The sequence below is a fragment of the Leucopleurus acutus genome (assembly GCF_964270905.1).
Source record: "Leucopleurus acutus genome assembly, chromosome: 6".
Lineage (NCBI taxonomy): Eukaryota > Metazoa > Chordata > Mammalia > Artiodactyla > Delphinidae > Leucopleurus > Leucopleurus acutus.
In genome coordinates, this window is record NC_139149.1 from 112172415 (window position 1) to 112187308 (window position 14894).

The 14894-nt window shown below is 49.6% G+C and overlaps 1 protein-coding gene across 1 annotated transcript in view; it reads left to right on the forward strand.

Annotated features, from left to right (window-relative positions):
* Window positions 1-13781, forward strand: part of SAG (S-antigen visual arrestin) — a gene marked incomplete at both ends in the record, with an annotated part of 30320 nt that extends 16539 nt beyond the window's left edge. Inside the window, 8 exons of the mRNA XM_082841249.1 lie at window positions 280-364; window positions 2255-2327; window positions 4882-5019; window positions 6420-6497; window positions 7642-7665; window positions 9493-9548; window positions 12650-12665; window positions 13673-13781. Of these exons, the coding sequence (XP_082697375.1) occupies window positions 280-364; window positions 2255-2327; window positions 4882-5019; window positions 6420-6497; window positions 7642-7665; window positions 9493-9548; window positions 12650-12665; window positions 13673-13781 (579 nt within the window). The remainder of the gene's footprint in view (window positions 1-279; window positions 365-2254; window positions 2328-4881; window positions 5020-6419; window positions 6498-7641; window positions 7666-9492; window positions 9549-12649; window positions 12666-13672) is intronic.
* Between the last annotated feature and the right edge of the window lie 1113 nt (window positions 13782-14894).

Below are 14894 nucleotides of genomic sequence, written 5' to 3' on the forward strand. Positions count from 1 at the left end.
AACCTCATGATTCCACTCAACACCCCCGGGGCTAACTCTGCGTGAACCTCAGGACTCGGGCGTTGGGGCCGGAGGCCCCATCATCCGCCTCAGCCTCCCACAGATGGGGTAGAAGCTGCTCCAGACCCTTCTCCACAGGAAACGTGATGCCATCACCCTGTCTTCCTTGAAAGTGTGGGCATTCAGCCACTTTTTTTCCAGTTAAAGGACTGAGATGAATTTAACAAGATATGGCCACACTCTCTTCCCCTTTTCTGACGTATCTGCTGACTTCTTCAGCTCTATTACCATGGGGAACCCATTCCTGTGACTGTGACCGTGACCAATAATACAGAGAAGACGGTGAAGAAGATTAAAGTGCTAGGTAGGACCTTCTGCTCGAACCCGGACAGCAGAGTCTTCCAGGTTCCCAATCTAGTCGTATTTCCCAAGGGTCTCTCCTCTGGTCAGTAAGGCCCCCCGGGGCCTTGGAACTGCCCGTTTGTCTCTGTCGTCACACGGCAGGACCTTAGAGGAGGAAGGTGTCCTCTCCTGCAGGCTCGTGCCCAGCTTAGGGTTGTCTCCTGTCCTGGGACAGCATCCCCGACAGGGCATCTTCCCGTCCTTCCTTGTCACGCCTTCCTTGAGGGGCCCCTGTGCCAGGTCTCGGGGTAAGTGCGGGAGGAGTTTTCTTTCTGCACAGTGTAGTGGGGAGTCCTGGCCTGGGAACTCTGGGCTCCCCTGTGGGCTCAAGCTGTGCACGTCCTCTTGGAATTTAGCGGGCAGCCACGGCAGTGTTCCCGACTACCTTCCCAGGTTTCATTAGGTACTGATTGATCACGCTGGACATGCTTTGTAAGTGGTAATCCCTACTGTCACTGCTACTGTTGCATCACCGTGACGTGATGGCCAAGCCTCCTGAATACTCAGGAGACGCGCCTCCCGCTTGCTGGTCCTACACACTTCCTCAGCTCAAAGGACGTCAAAGTGCACGGGATGCTCCTAGATCTTGGTCTTATATGGGTGATGTAAAAAAGACACGATGAAATGACCTTGGAGGGAGACCTCTCTGTTCACTTCTCCCTCAGACACTCGATGGCTGAGACAGAGTTAGACTCACAGTGTGTTAGGGTGACCAACCATCCTGGGTTGACCAGGATCAAGGACGCAGGACTTTCAATGCTAAAATGGGGCCAGTCCCAGGCAGACCACGATGGTTGGTCACCCTAAGTGCCATATACCACGTTCCTCTTTCCCTCTTATCCATCATAGAGAAGACTCAGGAATTTGCTGCATACATACTAAAAAATTCTAGATTTTTCTTGATGCTAATATACATGCTTACTTTATGGCTTTGTTTTTATGTTGGTTTAAGTTCCTATGCCTTTAAGTCTTTGTAGGACCTGGCATTATTTGTTTAGCATGTTGTATGTAGTGTCAATACAGTATTCCACAAAGCAGCAGGATTGAGAAAGTATCATTTGATACTTAGATTTTAAATTATTTCTCAAAGTTTTATGAATCCTAACATCGAAGCCCCTAATTTTTGAAAGAAGCTGTTGAATTTCTGAAGCAAGATGTTAAGAACTTTCTATAGGCCGAGTACTGTGCTGAGTGCTTCACACAAATTGTTTTTCTGATTCTCAAATTTGATTTTATTGGAGATTAAAAATCATCGTTTTAATCCTCACAACAACCATATAAGTTAGATGCAATTATCATTCTCATTTTGCTGATGGGGAAATTGAGGCTTAGAGGAGCTCAGTAATTACCCCACAGCAGATGGCTAAGCTGGGATGTGAACCCAAGTGGTCTGGCCCCAGAGCCCACCTTCCTATCCACCATGCTACACCCACAAATCAAACCCTGTGCTGCCTCCACGTGGTTTCTAGCTTGGACACCCGAAGGAGATGCTCATTGAATAAGATAGAGAAGGCTGGAAGGGAGTGTATTTGGGGAAAGAGAGCACATGGTGAGTTTTGGGACACCGGGAGATTGTGTGTTTTGGAAGGATACCCACAGATGTGCCCTGAGCTCAGCAGGGAGGATGAGTCTCCCAGGAGGTGCAGTTTTAGGAGACTGGCTCATGGGTAGGGTTGACACAGAGCAGGTTATTGGTGAATAGAAGTGGCCTGAGGACAGAACAGAAATCTCAGCCTTAAAGCCAAGCCTGAGAGGTGCACTCAAATGGCCGTTAGGGAAGACCAACCATGTCCCCTGGAAGGCACCACGCAGGACTCCGCACCGAGTCACCCTACCCTGTCCCCCTTTGCAGTGGAACAAGTGGCCAACGTGGTTCTCTACTCGAGTGATTATTACGTGAAGCCAGTGGCCATGGAGGAAACACAGTGAGTAGTGGGTTGGGTTTCTATTTCCTGGGCGGCTCCAGCTTCTTGGTCAAGTTCCCATTTTGGTCATCGCTGAAGACGGAAGTAGAATGGTCAGCTAGCTCCCCAGCTTTCCACTTCCTTCCCCTGTTCTCACTTCAAGGACTGCAAAGAAAGTTAGCATCTTGATCCTGTGCTCGCTAACAAGAATTCCGAGAGCTGGGTCAAGCTAAGGAATGATGGAGAGGAGAGAAATAAAGGCTGAAATGTCACAGTGGGAATGTCTAGAACTTTCTATTGATCCTTGAATAAGTGGGTAGGAATTTGATACTGTTTCTGCCCCCAGAGCAGAAAATCAAATGACCTGTCAGCCCAGTCAAGGGCTCCCTATCTTTTGATCTTCTCCATAACTTGAAAATCTGATACCAGTGACAACTGGATTAGGATGATATATCAGTTCTCAGCCACTTGTTGTTAGTGACTTTTCTCCCTTCATTAGAGTAAAAAACAAATGAGAGGATTTCCCAGGTGGTCCAGTGGCTAAGACTCCGTGCTCCCAGTGCAGGGGGCCCGGGTTTGATCCCTGGTCGGGGAACTAGATCCCACATGCTGCAACTAATAGTTCACATGCTGCAACTAAAGATCCTGCGTGCCGCAACTAAGTTCCAGCGCAGCCAAATAAATTTAAAAAAAGAAGATATTAAAAACAAATGGGAATCCTGTGATGGCTTCTTCATGGTGGAGCGAGAGATCTCACCAATTTTGCTTTGTGCTAGACGGTCAGGTTCATGAGGCACACAGGCTTCTGGGGGTTATGCCTTCCCCCCGAGAGGATTGCTTGGGAAGGTGTTTTTTCTAAGCGTTGTTGTATGCAAAAAATATCACGGTTAGAGGAAGGAGGGTTCGGGGAGCGGGGTGATGAAAGACAGCTGATTCAGCAAGATAACATTACATGATATTTAAAAGGCGACTTCAGGATAAACTGTTACTTAAAGCAGATCCTGACCTAAGTTGACTTATAGGTCTAGAGAGGAGAGAGGAAGGAAAGAACCATAACTCACTGACTGTCTCCTTGGGGCCAGGCCTGGGGTCTACTCTACCTTTTAGGCTGTGTCCTTGAACATCCTTGTGTCCTGGGCGTCTTCCTGGCTCACCTTTTGGCATGTGCCCAAAAATGATAGGAGAAACTGGTCCCCAGCTGCGTTTTCCCCTACTATATACCCCATTACCTGGACCTCTTTACGGCTCTTGGATACATTTGGCATCAAGGACTCCCAGAAAACTGGGAACCATCCTCGGATACCCTCAAAAGGGTGGGAGGCAGGGAGGTTGAAAGTGGGGCTTCTGGGGCCCTGGTGGGCAGGCCTCCTGGGAACCAGGTCAGACCTGACAGCCACGCTGCTGCCCACCATCCAATCCCAATCCCAAAGGCGCTGGGAAGTGGCCGGGCGGGACTTTGGCCCCAGGCCTTGGCATAGGCCTTCGGCAAGGGCTGCTGCAGGAAAGGCCATCATCCAAGCCCCATCCCAGGGGCCCCTTCCTACTACAACTACCTTTCCAGTGTAATTTGTGCTTCTGTCACTCTGCTGCCCAAACTAAGCTCATTAAGAGAAGTTCTACCAGGGCCCAGATGCAGGGATGTGGGCCACCTTGGGCTCAAGCAGGCTTCTGCATGCCCGGGAGCCTCCTGTGTGCACTTGGAGGCCAGAGAAGACACAGCCGCCTTCAACTCCCCAGGGAGATGGAGGAGGGGACCCGTTCCGAGGGTGGCAGTGGGACTCCCCGTCTGTTACAGAGCAGGCTGGGGAAAGGGCCCGAGGCTGGCTCCTGGACAGTGTTTTCAGGGCCCTGCCTTCTCCTGGCTGGGCACAAGGACAGAGGGTGTGCCAGGAGCACGGACACGGCTCGCCTGGGCTCTGGGGTCGGAGAGGGCAGGCAGCTGCATGGCGGCTGTTGGCACAGGCCAGGGGTCAGCATGTGGGTGAGTGGCAGAGCCAACTCTCCAGCCTCAGATGCTGTTCGGTGAGCCGGGATGCTGCCCGGCCTGGGGAGACCGCGCTGCTCTGCCCCCAGCTGCACCCAGGTCCACAGAGCCGCCCAGTCTGAACAGCCCACAGTGGAGGACCCGGCCCTTCTCGCGCCCCTCCTCCCTGGGCACACGCTGAAACCTCCCAACAGTGACGACTCCCAGCCTGGGCTTGTTGCTGGCACTGGCCAGTTGGCCCTGCAGCCCACTGCGTGGTTCACGAAGCCTCAGGAGGAGACTGGGTGTGGTCCCTGACTCTTGGGCCAGTCTCACTTCACCCCACAAGACATTCTAGAAATTCAGCAATCAGAACAGGCTGAGGGACTTGAGAAACGTTCTAACGTTGCTGCCAGCCTGTTTTGAGACGTCACTAATGCCGTTCTTCTCACAAGGCAAAGGCACAGGCACCTGGACTGTCTTTCCCATGAGTCGCAGGGAACGTGGGTTCTAGAAGATGCTTGACGGCACACAGGGTCTCGTGGGGGCGAAGGTGGCTTCAAGGCTGTAAGAGCAGCCAGCTAAATCTGCTCTCTGTGTCTCTTCCTGCAGGGAAAAGGTACCACCAAACAGCACCTTGACCACGACGCTGACCCTGCTGCCCTTGCTGGCTAACAACCTCGAGAAAAAGGGCATCGCCCTGGACGGGAAAATCAAGCACGAGGACACGAACCTTGCCTCTAGCACCATGTGAGCCCCGAGACTCAGTGCTGCGGTGGCGCTGGTCTACGCCCCCTCCTCGTCCCAGCCCTGGGCTCGCGGCCTGCACACGCAGCCTGGTGGCAAAGCGCGTGCTCGGGGCCCCAAGCAGGGACCCCACTCCCACCCCTGGTGTGACACAGTGGCTACAGCTCTGGACCTTGTGCTGAGCCCCAACACCCCTGCTTGCTGTCTGGGCCACTCTGGGCAGATAACTGGAGCTGTCTGGAGAACCTCAGTTTTCCCGTCTGTAAAGTGTGGGAGCGACAGCTCCTCAGAGAGAGGTTTTGAGGGTTATGTGAGACAGTCCATGTAAAATGTGGTGCCTGGCACACAGTAAGTGCTCCAGAAATGTCAGCTATTACCTTCAAAATTATCATTAGCTAGTGTAGAGCCCTGAGCATACGAACTGAGTGCCCCAGCTGGCTCCATGAATGATGGAAAGGTTGTTTATGCATTTCCATCAGGAAAGGTAAAAACAGGAGGTCCTGAGGGCTACAGAGGTCAGTTCAATTTAAATGAAAATAAGCACTGATATGCTGACCCTGCTCAGAGAACCATGGCCGAACTGAGCCAGCAGATCTAGTAAAAACTAGAACGAAGCTTCTACGTCAAATAGCCCTGTCACTCCTCACCATCCTCCGGGGCTTCCATTCCCAGCGGTGTGTCTGCTGGTGAGCCCTGAGGGTTTGGGGTAGGAGCTGCCACCCAGGCTCGGGCCCTTCGCTGCCATCTCCCCCTCCACCCCTGTGTGTTCCAAGGCCCCAGCGATCAGCTCCAGGCAATGCCATCGAGAAGAGCTCTCGCGTTTGCCCTCCCTGCCCCCGTAGCTCCGAGACGAACAGCGGGGTCAGCGAACGTTGGGCAGAAAGCAGGATCTTGGGAGTCAAAGGATTTTCTGAGGTTGATTTGCCAGTTGGTGTGTTAGATTCTAAAGCACATCTGTGATGCTCTGGGAGAGGGCCGAGCAGGGAGATTGATGCCCTAGATCCGTGAACTCGAGGGCAAAGGAATCACGACATCCACAGCGGCGCACTGTGTTTGTAAAGATCTTTTGTGGTTCATGGAGTATTTTATAAACATGCCAGTCTCTCCATGCTTTTGTGAGGAAGGTGAATTTATACTCATTTCACAGATAAGGAAATTGAGGTTCCACCAGAATGAGAGCTTCAGCCAAGGTCACCGGGTCAGTTAATGGCAGAGCAAAGCCCACCCCGAATCCCGAGCCCCCCTTTCACCCAGCGTCAGGGCTGCCTTCCAGCGCCCCAGACAGTGAGGACACAGCAGAGCCTGGATGACGCAGTGGGGAGAGGTGGGGTTGATTCACCCGGTTTTTGCTTCCCGCTTCTCCCCTCCCTGCATTCTTCTGTTTTTCTTTTCTGTTTGAGCAGCATAAAGGAGGGCATCGACAAGACCGTCATGGGGATCCTGGTGTCTTACCAGATCAAGGTGAAGCTCACGGTGTCAGGGTGAGTGTCCAGCTCTAGCACTCTGCCTGCTCTATCTTGGCCGTCAGTAGTCTGAATGGTTTCATTCCTGAGTGACTGGGAGACAGAAAGCAAGAAAAGTCCACAAATTCTATCGATTACATAGCAGAGTTTTAGAGAGACTCTATGTGTCTAGTTTCACAATTCTACCTGATATAACATTACGGGGGAAAAGGTAGAAAAGCAGACTACGAAACACGTGCACTATTGTTACCACTTGGCAAAAATGGGTGTGCCTGTGCTCACATATGGAAGCTGATATAAAACAGGAGAATCAGTTGAGCGTCTGATTGTACTTTGGAAAAGACTGGCGGCTGTGAAATGAACTCGCAGGGCATCCTGGTTCACCTGCCTCTCAGGAGGCATCCATCCATGATGGAAAGGGCCTGCCTTTCCTCCCCAGCGAGCAGTCACAGGACTGGGGAGTCTCCTTTTCATACAAGAGCATGACTGTCTCAGAGTTCTGAGGAAATGGTTTCCCATCTTTTTTGAAATCAAATTTCTTTCCATTTAAAAATCTTATCAGAAGGGAAAAACTCAACGTCTCATTTTCCTTTTCAAATTCCATTGCCAGAGGCTCTGGCCTTTTACCTTGATCAGCCTTCGGTAGTTCAGCCATCAAAGCAAATCCATGTGTATATTCCATAGGGCTCAGTAGGTGAAGAGTTCCCCAAATTTTGGTTGGGGCAACAAAGTAGAACATGGGTTGATTCTGCAAATTTCGTTAACACAGTGTGTGTAGCTGTGTTTCTCAAAGCGTATAGTGTTTTCTTTCATCTTCTCTGAGAGGATCTAAAACAGGGTTGAGTGCAGCAGTCAAGGTAAGTGATCAGCAGGTAGTTCACAGTGACCTTTGTGGCCCAGAGAGAAATTCTGGACCGAGGTTTATTCTTGAACATTAGGGCTTGAACCTATGTAATTCCTCTTTTTAACTAACCCACTTGAGAAAGAGATGAAATCACAAGTAGAGAGGAATAGCTGAGTTGGCTGTTAGGGGTGCGAAGATCCTGAAAGTTGTGAGTGAGGAACATGGCGGGCACGTGTCCAGCCTCTGAATAACGACAAGTAAGGTTGTGTTACCACTGTGGAGAGTCACCACAGCCCTGTTTACTTTTGTGTTTCCTAGCCTCCTGGGAGACCTCACCTCCAGGTAAACCCCTTCATCTTCCTTCTCTGCTTGATTCTCTGCTTGATTCCAAGATATCAAAGGGGACAAACCGGGGCTTCAGAACAGTGACAGTGAAGTCTGGTTTCCCGGCTGTCATGCTCAGAGGTTTTAGGAGATGATGCCCCTAACACCCTGCAGACCTTGGTGTGAGGTTGGGGATGTTACTTTGAGACCGTAGCTGGACCTGCACCTGGGCGAGGACACACACATACACACACACTCAGAAAACTGGCACACTCCTTGCAGCTGCCCGTGTGTGTGGGGGGGGGGGGGAGGGGGAAAATATACATAACGTGAAGTTTACCATTTTACCCTTTTAAAAGTGTACAGTTCAGTGGCATCAGGGACATTCACAGTGTTGTGCCACTGTCACCACTCTCTAGCTCCTGTACACTTTTCCCATCCCAAAAGGAAACCCCTTACCTATTATGCCGTCTCTCCCATTCTCCCCTCTCCCTCATCCCTGGCAACCACTAACCTGCTTGCTAGCTCTGTAGATTTGCCTAATCTGGACATGTTATATGAATGGAATCAGGCAATATTTGTGCTTTTGTGGCTGGTTTCTTCCCTTGACATCATGTCTGCAAGGTCCATGTTGTAGCACGTGTCAGCACTTCATTCCTTCTTATGGCTGAGAAATACTCCATGGTATGGATGGACCACGTTTTGGTTGGTGGACATTTGGGTTGTTTCCACCTGTGGGCGATTGTGATTAGTGAGAGCAGCCATTTAAATCATGCACAAAGAGGCAGCAGGTAAGACAAGTCTGAGGCAGGCACTGACCTTACATATTCCTTCACCGACTCTTATCACCTCCCCTCACATGGAGCCCAGGCTGTGCCTTCTCTCCTAGACCCCAGCCATATTCGGGTCCACCAGGAGCACCTTAGCAGCAGAAGTGCTTTGACCGAAGCAGTAACCCCAGGGCGGGAGGTGATGGGTCCTGGGTGAAACAAGGAGTAACCCTTGTTTCCCACACCCCTTTCCATTCTTCCTGTGCCTAGATTTCCCTTCCACCCCTTCCTGACTCCTTGCCTTCCTTTTTTAAAAATTTGTTTATTTATTTTCGGCTGTATTGGGTCTTTGTTGCGGTGCACGGGCTCCTCACTGCGGTGGCTTCTCTTGTTGCAGAGCACCGGCTCTAGGCGTGTGGGCTTCAGTAGTTGTAGCACGCGGGCTCAGTAGTTGTGGTGCACAGGCTTAGTTGCTCCGTGGCACGTGGGTTCTTCCCAGACCAGGGCTCAAACCCGTGTCCCCTGCATTGGCAGGCGGATTCTTAACCACTGCGCCACCAGGGAAGCCCTGTTGCCTTCCTTTTTTAATATAAATTCCAAGTCGCCTCGAAGCCCTTTAGCCTCTGGAGTTGGGTAGACCGTGCTCATCCCTGTTCTGCTCTCTGCAGAGGGACTGTGTGCGGCCTTAGCACAGGTTTAACACGTAAAAAGTAGTCACATTTTGCAAAGGATATTTTTCAAAACTATCCTTATTCTCCAGGATTTCACCTCTTCTCTACCCATAATATCATGTCCCTGAAACTAATAACCAGGAGGAAGAGGGACCTAAAAATCCTAGCCGCCTCAGCCTCTCGCAAGTGGAGTTTCTAGACCGCATTCCAGGGGATACATTTAAAATTCCTTCTTGGCCACTTCCTGATTTCTGCTTTGTTTTGTTTTGACTCTCACTGAGTCCTCTTTCAGCTGGGGCCTGGGGACCTTTCACGAAGCTCTGCAGCCCCAGCTCCCAGCTCTTGGCTGTGCGTTTACAATTGTGTGCGTGTTCTCACCGCTCTGCATCCTTCTTTCTTTCTAGTGAAGTGACCGCTGACGTGCCGTTCCGCCTCATGCACCCCCAGTCTGAGGACCCAGGTCAGTCTCGCGTTATCTTGCCTTTTTCTAGTCCTTTACCACTCACAGATTTATTACGTACTCACTGCTAGTCTTCCTTGACCGCATATCTGAGCACAGGCAGGGCCAGGTGGCCGAGGTTCCAGGCCACCTTCAAGTGCCTGGGCCCCCCCTCCCAGAAATGAGTGCTCGGCTACTAGGTCCTGGGCCAGGTGGCTTGTCCACTTCCAGTGAGTGTGTGGAGGACGTAGCATCCCTGCTTGGGTGCGGGTTGTCTCGTTTGGTTTTATCAGGAATGATTTAAAAGCAGAAGCTTTGCTGTGAACAGACATGGATTCTTTTTTTTTTTTTTTTTTTTTAGTGTTTTTGTCCTTGTGATGAGAAGTCTTAGGATCTACTCTCTCTTTTTTTTAAAAAAAATTTATTTATTTATTTGGCTGCGTCTGGTCTTTGCTGCGGCATGTGGGATCTTTTAGTTGCGGCATGCATGCGGTATCTAGTTCCCTGACCAGGTGATCGAACCCGGGCCACCTGCTTTGGTAGTGCGGAGTCTTAACCGCTGGACCCCCAGGGAAGTCCCCAGACCTGGATTTAGATTTAAATAAAATTTGAGTGAAAAGTAAATTTGACAAAAAAAAAAAAAAGTAAATTTGACAGCCTGAGGCTTTTGCATTTCATTTGGAAGCATTAATAGGAATTTAGAAGATGATGAGTGTTTCTGACAATGGCAGTTATGATGAGAATACAGAAAATACTGGAAAAGAGGGTCGGGCTGGGTTCCTAATACCTTGGCTCCTTTGAATTGTAAATCCGTTGGCTCTTGTATGGATGTTAAAAGTAAATTAAGTAATGGTTGTACAGCTCTGTGAGCAAACTAAAACCCATGGGTCTGTACATGTAAATAGGTAAATTGTATGATATTTGAATTAGATCTTAATACAGCTCTTTTAAAAGGGATAAATGAAGCGGCAAAAATAATGTAGGTGCAATCTCAGAAATTCTGAGGAAAAATTCTTCTCTGTGTGTTAAGGTGGCTTAGTTGGCAGGAAAGAAAAACGGACCTGTCTGGATGAGAACCCTCCCGACTTATAGTAATTAAGAACATTTTAAGTAAAAGTGGTATAAACAAGCAGGGTTTTTTTCCTTATATTTTATAAAGAGCTTTTCTGTGTTTTTAATGAAATGGCATTTAAACATTAGAATGAGCCCCATATTCATTTTGGCTTTGTCTCAAAACTATTTTGTCTCAAAGTATCTCTTCCAAATATTTTAGATTCAAATACTCAAAACTTTTGGAAGTTTGACAAAAACTTCCCTTGGGGGAAAAATACAGTCTAACCATATTTTTTTTATTCATTTATGCTTGTATCATTAAAATACTATTTTTAACTATGTGAGATTGAGACACATTCTGGTCCCTTTCAAGGACATTCTAAAAGGCTATTTTAAAACTATGACCGGAGGAGATGTCATAGTTTGTGTCAGATCATTTTCTGGCCCCGTGAACAGACTTTATGACTTCACTTGGGGGAAGTGGAGTGATTCCTTTTCTGGGTATGACATTTTCATGTTCCAGTCATTATGGCCCTCATGTTGAACATATCATAACATCAAGGCTAAACCAATGATCTTTTATACTGTGAGATTTTGGGGAGAAAGGACAAATCACACCGTGGCCTCAAAATTTTGATTTCCAGAGGTTTATGAGTCCCAAGTTTCATTCACAGATGCATGCTCACATCTTACCTGCCTGGTCCCCGGTGCCCCGAGTTGAGACGGGTAGATGCTAAGCAGAGAAAGCATAAGTTGGAGTTAAGAAACCCTGCCAGGGCCAGGGGCCAAGTAATTTGTATGTAATAAGTTCTGGAGAAATGCTACCAGAACTTATTACATACAAGGGTTGGGGGGGGGGTCCAGGACGGTTCTTGCCCAGGGTCATTTTGATGAGTCAGCCTCTCTGTAGGTCCCCTGTGGTTAGCAGCCCACACAGACACTTCCCTCCTGGTACTGCCTTCCAGACAGGCACAAGAGATAAGGGCAGTGGCTCAGCCCCGCCACAAGCTCCCCCAAACCCTCTGGAGCTGTGTAGCCTCACTTAGTTCTTCCTGGCTCACCATGGTGGGTGGTGAGACGATTACACTAGGACTTTACTAGGTGGGCAGCAGAAAGCTAAAAACAAAAACAAAAACAAGGGGCTTCCCTGGTGGCGCAGTGGTTAGGAATCCGCCTGCCAGTGCAGGGGACACAGGTTTGATCCCTGGTCCGGGAAGATCCCACATACCGCGGAGCAACTAAGCCCGTGCGCCACAACTACTGAGCCTGCGCTCTAGAGCCCGTGCTCCGCAACAAGAGAAGCCACCGCAATGAGAAGCCTGTGCCTCACCACGAAGAGTAGCCCCTGCTCGCCGCAACTAGAGAAAGCCTGTGTGTAGCAACAAAGACCCAACGCTGCCAAATAAATAAATAAGAAAAAATAATTTAAAAAAACAAAAACAAAAAGCAGAAAACCTCACAAAGAATTAGCAATAACCCTGGGTCTGCAAAATATATGTGAAAATCTAACCCACTCCCCGCCCCCGCCCCCTACCCCAAGATCAATGTGTTAAGAGAGAAGTCAAACTCCCTGAGGGGCCAGGGAGTGGTTCTCAAGCTTTAGTCACCCCCTTCCCCCACTGGAGTACTAGTTCAATGTCAAGTCCCAGGACTCACCCCTAGAGAGCTGGACTGTGGAAGTCTGGGTTGTAACAGCTCCTGGGGACTCTGATCTGGACAGGGTCCAAAGGGCACATAGGGAGAAAGGCTTAGAAAGGAGAAGCACAACATCAGAGGGGCTGAGGCTAATCAGGGAAAGGGTCCTAGAGGCGAGGTTGTGGCTGATTCCGTCTGGGGAGGTGAAGGTTGTGGTGGCAACTTTTAGAGGAAGTGATGGTTAAAAATGCAGGGAGAAAGGCCCTCCGAGTGGGAAATGGCAAAGAAGCAGGAATTACACGCCATTCTCATGAAATGCATATATCTAGGCCTTTTATTCCTCCACCTATAAAGTGACCTAACAAAGGAAGAAAATTTCCGGTAGACAGGATTTATGCTAATAGATCTCTCTCTCCTTTCTTCCATGCTCACAGATAAGACCAAGAAAAGGTGAGCCCTGCTTGGTGTTATCCCGTTCTGTGACCTCCTTCTCCACAGCCCTAATGTGACCCCTCACAGTTGTTTTTGGTTTTTCTTTTTTTGTAATGCAAGTGCCTGACTTCAGCTTTGATTGCCGAGGCATCCTCTTCAAAGAGGCATCCACTCGAATAAACACATTGCCAGCCACCGGACTCGATCAGAGCCAGGCCGGCTCTCCCTCTCCTTTGTTTTAGAGTTTGGTTGATTTCAATAGCAGATCATTTGAGCCACTTGTTTTTTGTCTTTCTGCACTTTAAATTCCCGCTCTTCTGTTTTAAATTCACCAATAAAGAGTGAGCCCTCGAAACCCTAGGCCCCCACCTCCAACCCCAGTAAAGGCAGAACCCCAGGCCTGTGCGGTGTGCTCTCCCTCGCTACCCACGACCTCGCTCTGTGGCCCCAGGTATATGCTGTGTAATTTCCAGGTTCTGTAAGTAATAAACCTTTATTTTCTAAAAGTTTCTGGATGGTTGTTGCTGAAGGGCATCTTGCAGTCGTAACAGGAACCACAAGGGCCAGTCCAACCACAACAGTGGTTATTGATAGGCTGAGATCTGCACAAGACAAGCGCAAACCCCTTTTTGGGTCTTTCCATACACGCCCCATGCTCTTGATACCGGCGCAGGGCCTGGCTTTCCTTTTGCTCTCTAGTACCAGGACATGCACACACGCATACACACACGCACACACGCGCACACATACGCATACACGCGCACACATTCACATATACACACACGGTTATTCCGGGCATGTATGTCTACTCTGTGGGTTCCTTCATTTTCTCTGATTTTTGTTTGTTAAAGAGATTTTACTTGAAAAACTATGAGGAGAACGGCATTGTCCTGTGTTCCATCACGTAGGAAAATCTTGATCGGTTCCTGTGTTGCAAAAGGGAGACCAAGGATCTTGTTTTCCTCAAGATCTCATTGAAAGCTTCAAAGAACATGCCATGATCAAAGTTCTTTGTTTCATTTTAGTTTTCAGGATGAAAATTTGGTGTTTGAGGAGTTTGCTCGCCAAAATCTGAAAGATGGAAGAGAAGTCAAGGAAGAGAAGACAGACCAGGAGGCGGCTGTGGCTGAGTGAAGAGGCCGGCTCAGGACTCGGGAAATGGGGTCGTTAGCAGCATGGTAGCAGTGCCCCACAGTCAGCCCTTTAGTTATGCTAAATACCAAAGCGCGGGTCTTCTTCACAGAAATAAAGTTTGTCTCTTCTGTCCTGGTTGTGAGTCAGGCTGACTTGTTGGGGAAGCTGAGTGACGTCAACAGCACGCAAGCTGCAGCCTTGAGGGGCCCTGAGTCTGGGCAGGGGGGAGGGCAGCATCTAGAAAGGAGACCCATCAAGGCGAGAAGGCATCCTGAAATCAATGCACTCACTTGAAGGGGCCTGGTGTGTCTCGGGCTTTCTCCAGGACCCCTGGGGTAAGCTGTTTCCCTGGAAACTTGGAGGGGGAGCAGTGTGTCTAATGACCTGAGCAATCCTAGCTCCAGGGCACCCAAAGAGCCTCCCAAGAGAAACAGGGCAGTGGACACATGTGGGTAAAAACACTCTTCATCTCTGATTTAACTTTTGGGTCCAAGTCCTGTTTGAGCTCTGGGCTGTTGGTTGTTTCCATTGAATGCAAACAATGAACTGCGAGTTGGCTGTTTTAAAGGGGAAAAAAAGGAATGCATTGGAAGGACCTCAGAGTGGCTCAGAGAACTGACTTAAAGGAAGAATCTCCAGTTGCCACACCTGGGCTGGGTAGAAATCAGAGAAGGCTCGGGGTCCCAGCCCAGGAACTCAGGGTCCTGCCCTCTGGGGTGGCCATTCACCAGGTGGTGGCTCAGAACCAAACGCTCCTAGTCTCCGAGCCTCTGGTTCCCGTGTGCCGTTTCTGGGCAGGAGAATCTGGCCCAGCTTCGGTCAGGGGATCAGTGCCCTGGGGCCAACAATGGCAGAGCCCAGCCCCGGGAATGGGTTGTCCCAGAAGAGGGGGTTCACTGTGAATCAGACAGACTTCTTGTTTAGACTGTCTTCATCCAGATTGGGCATAGAAGCGGTTGGGGGAAAGGATGCTCACGTCTGGGAGTAAAGGAGGAGACGTAACGGAGGTGATGCCAGGGCCCTGTCCTTTGCAGAGTCCCCTTCTTGGCCCATGGTACCCTGGCCCTGGGGCCTGCTAATGATGGCAGAGAGGCTGAATGGCTCTCTTGGTGG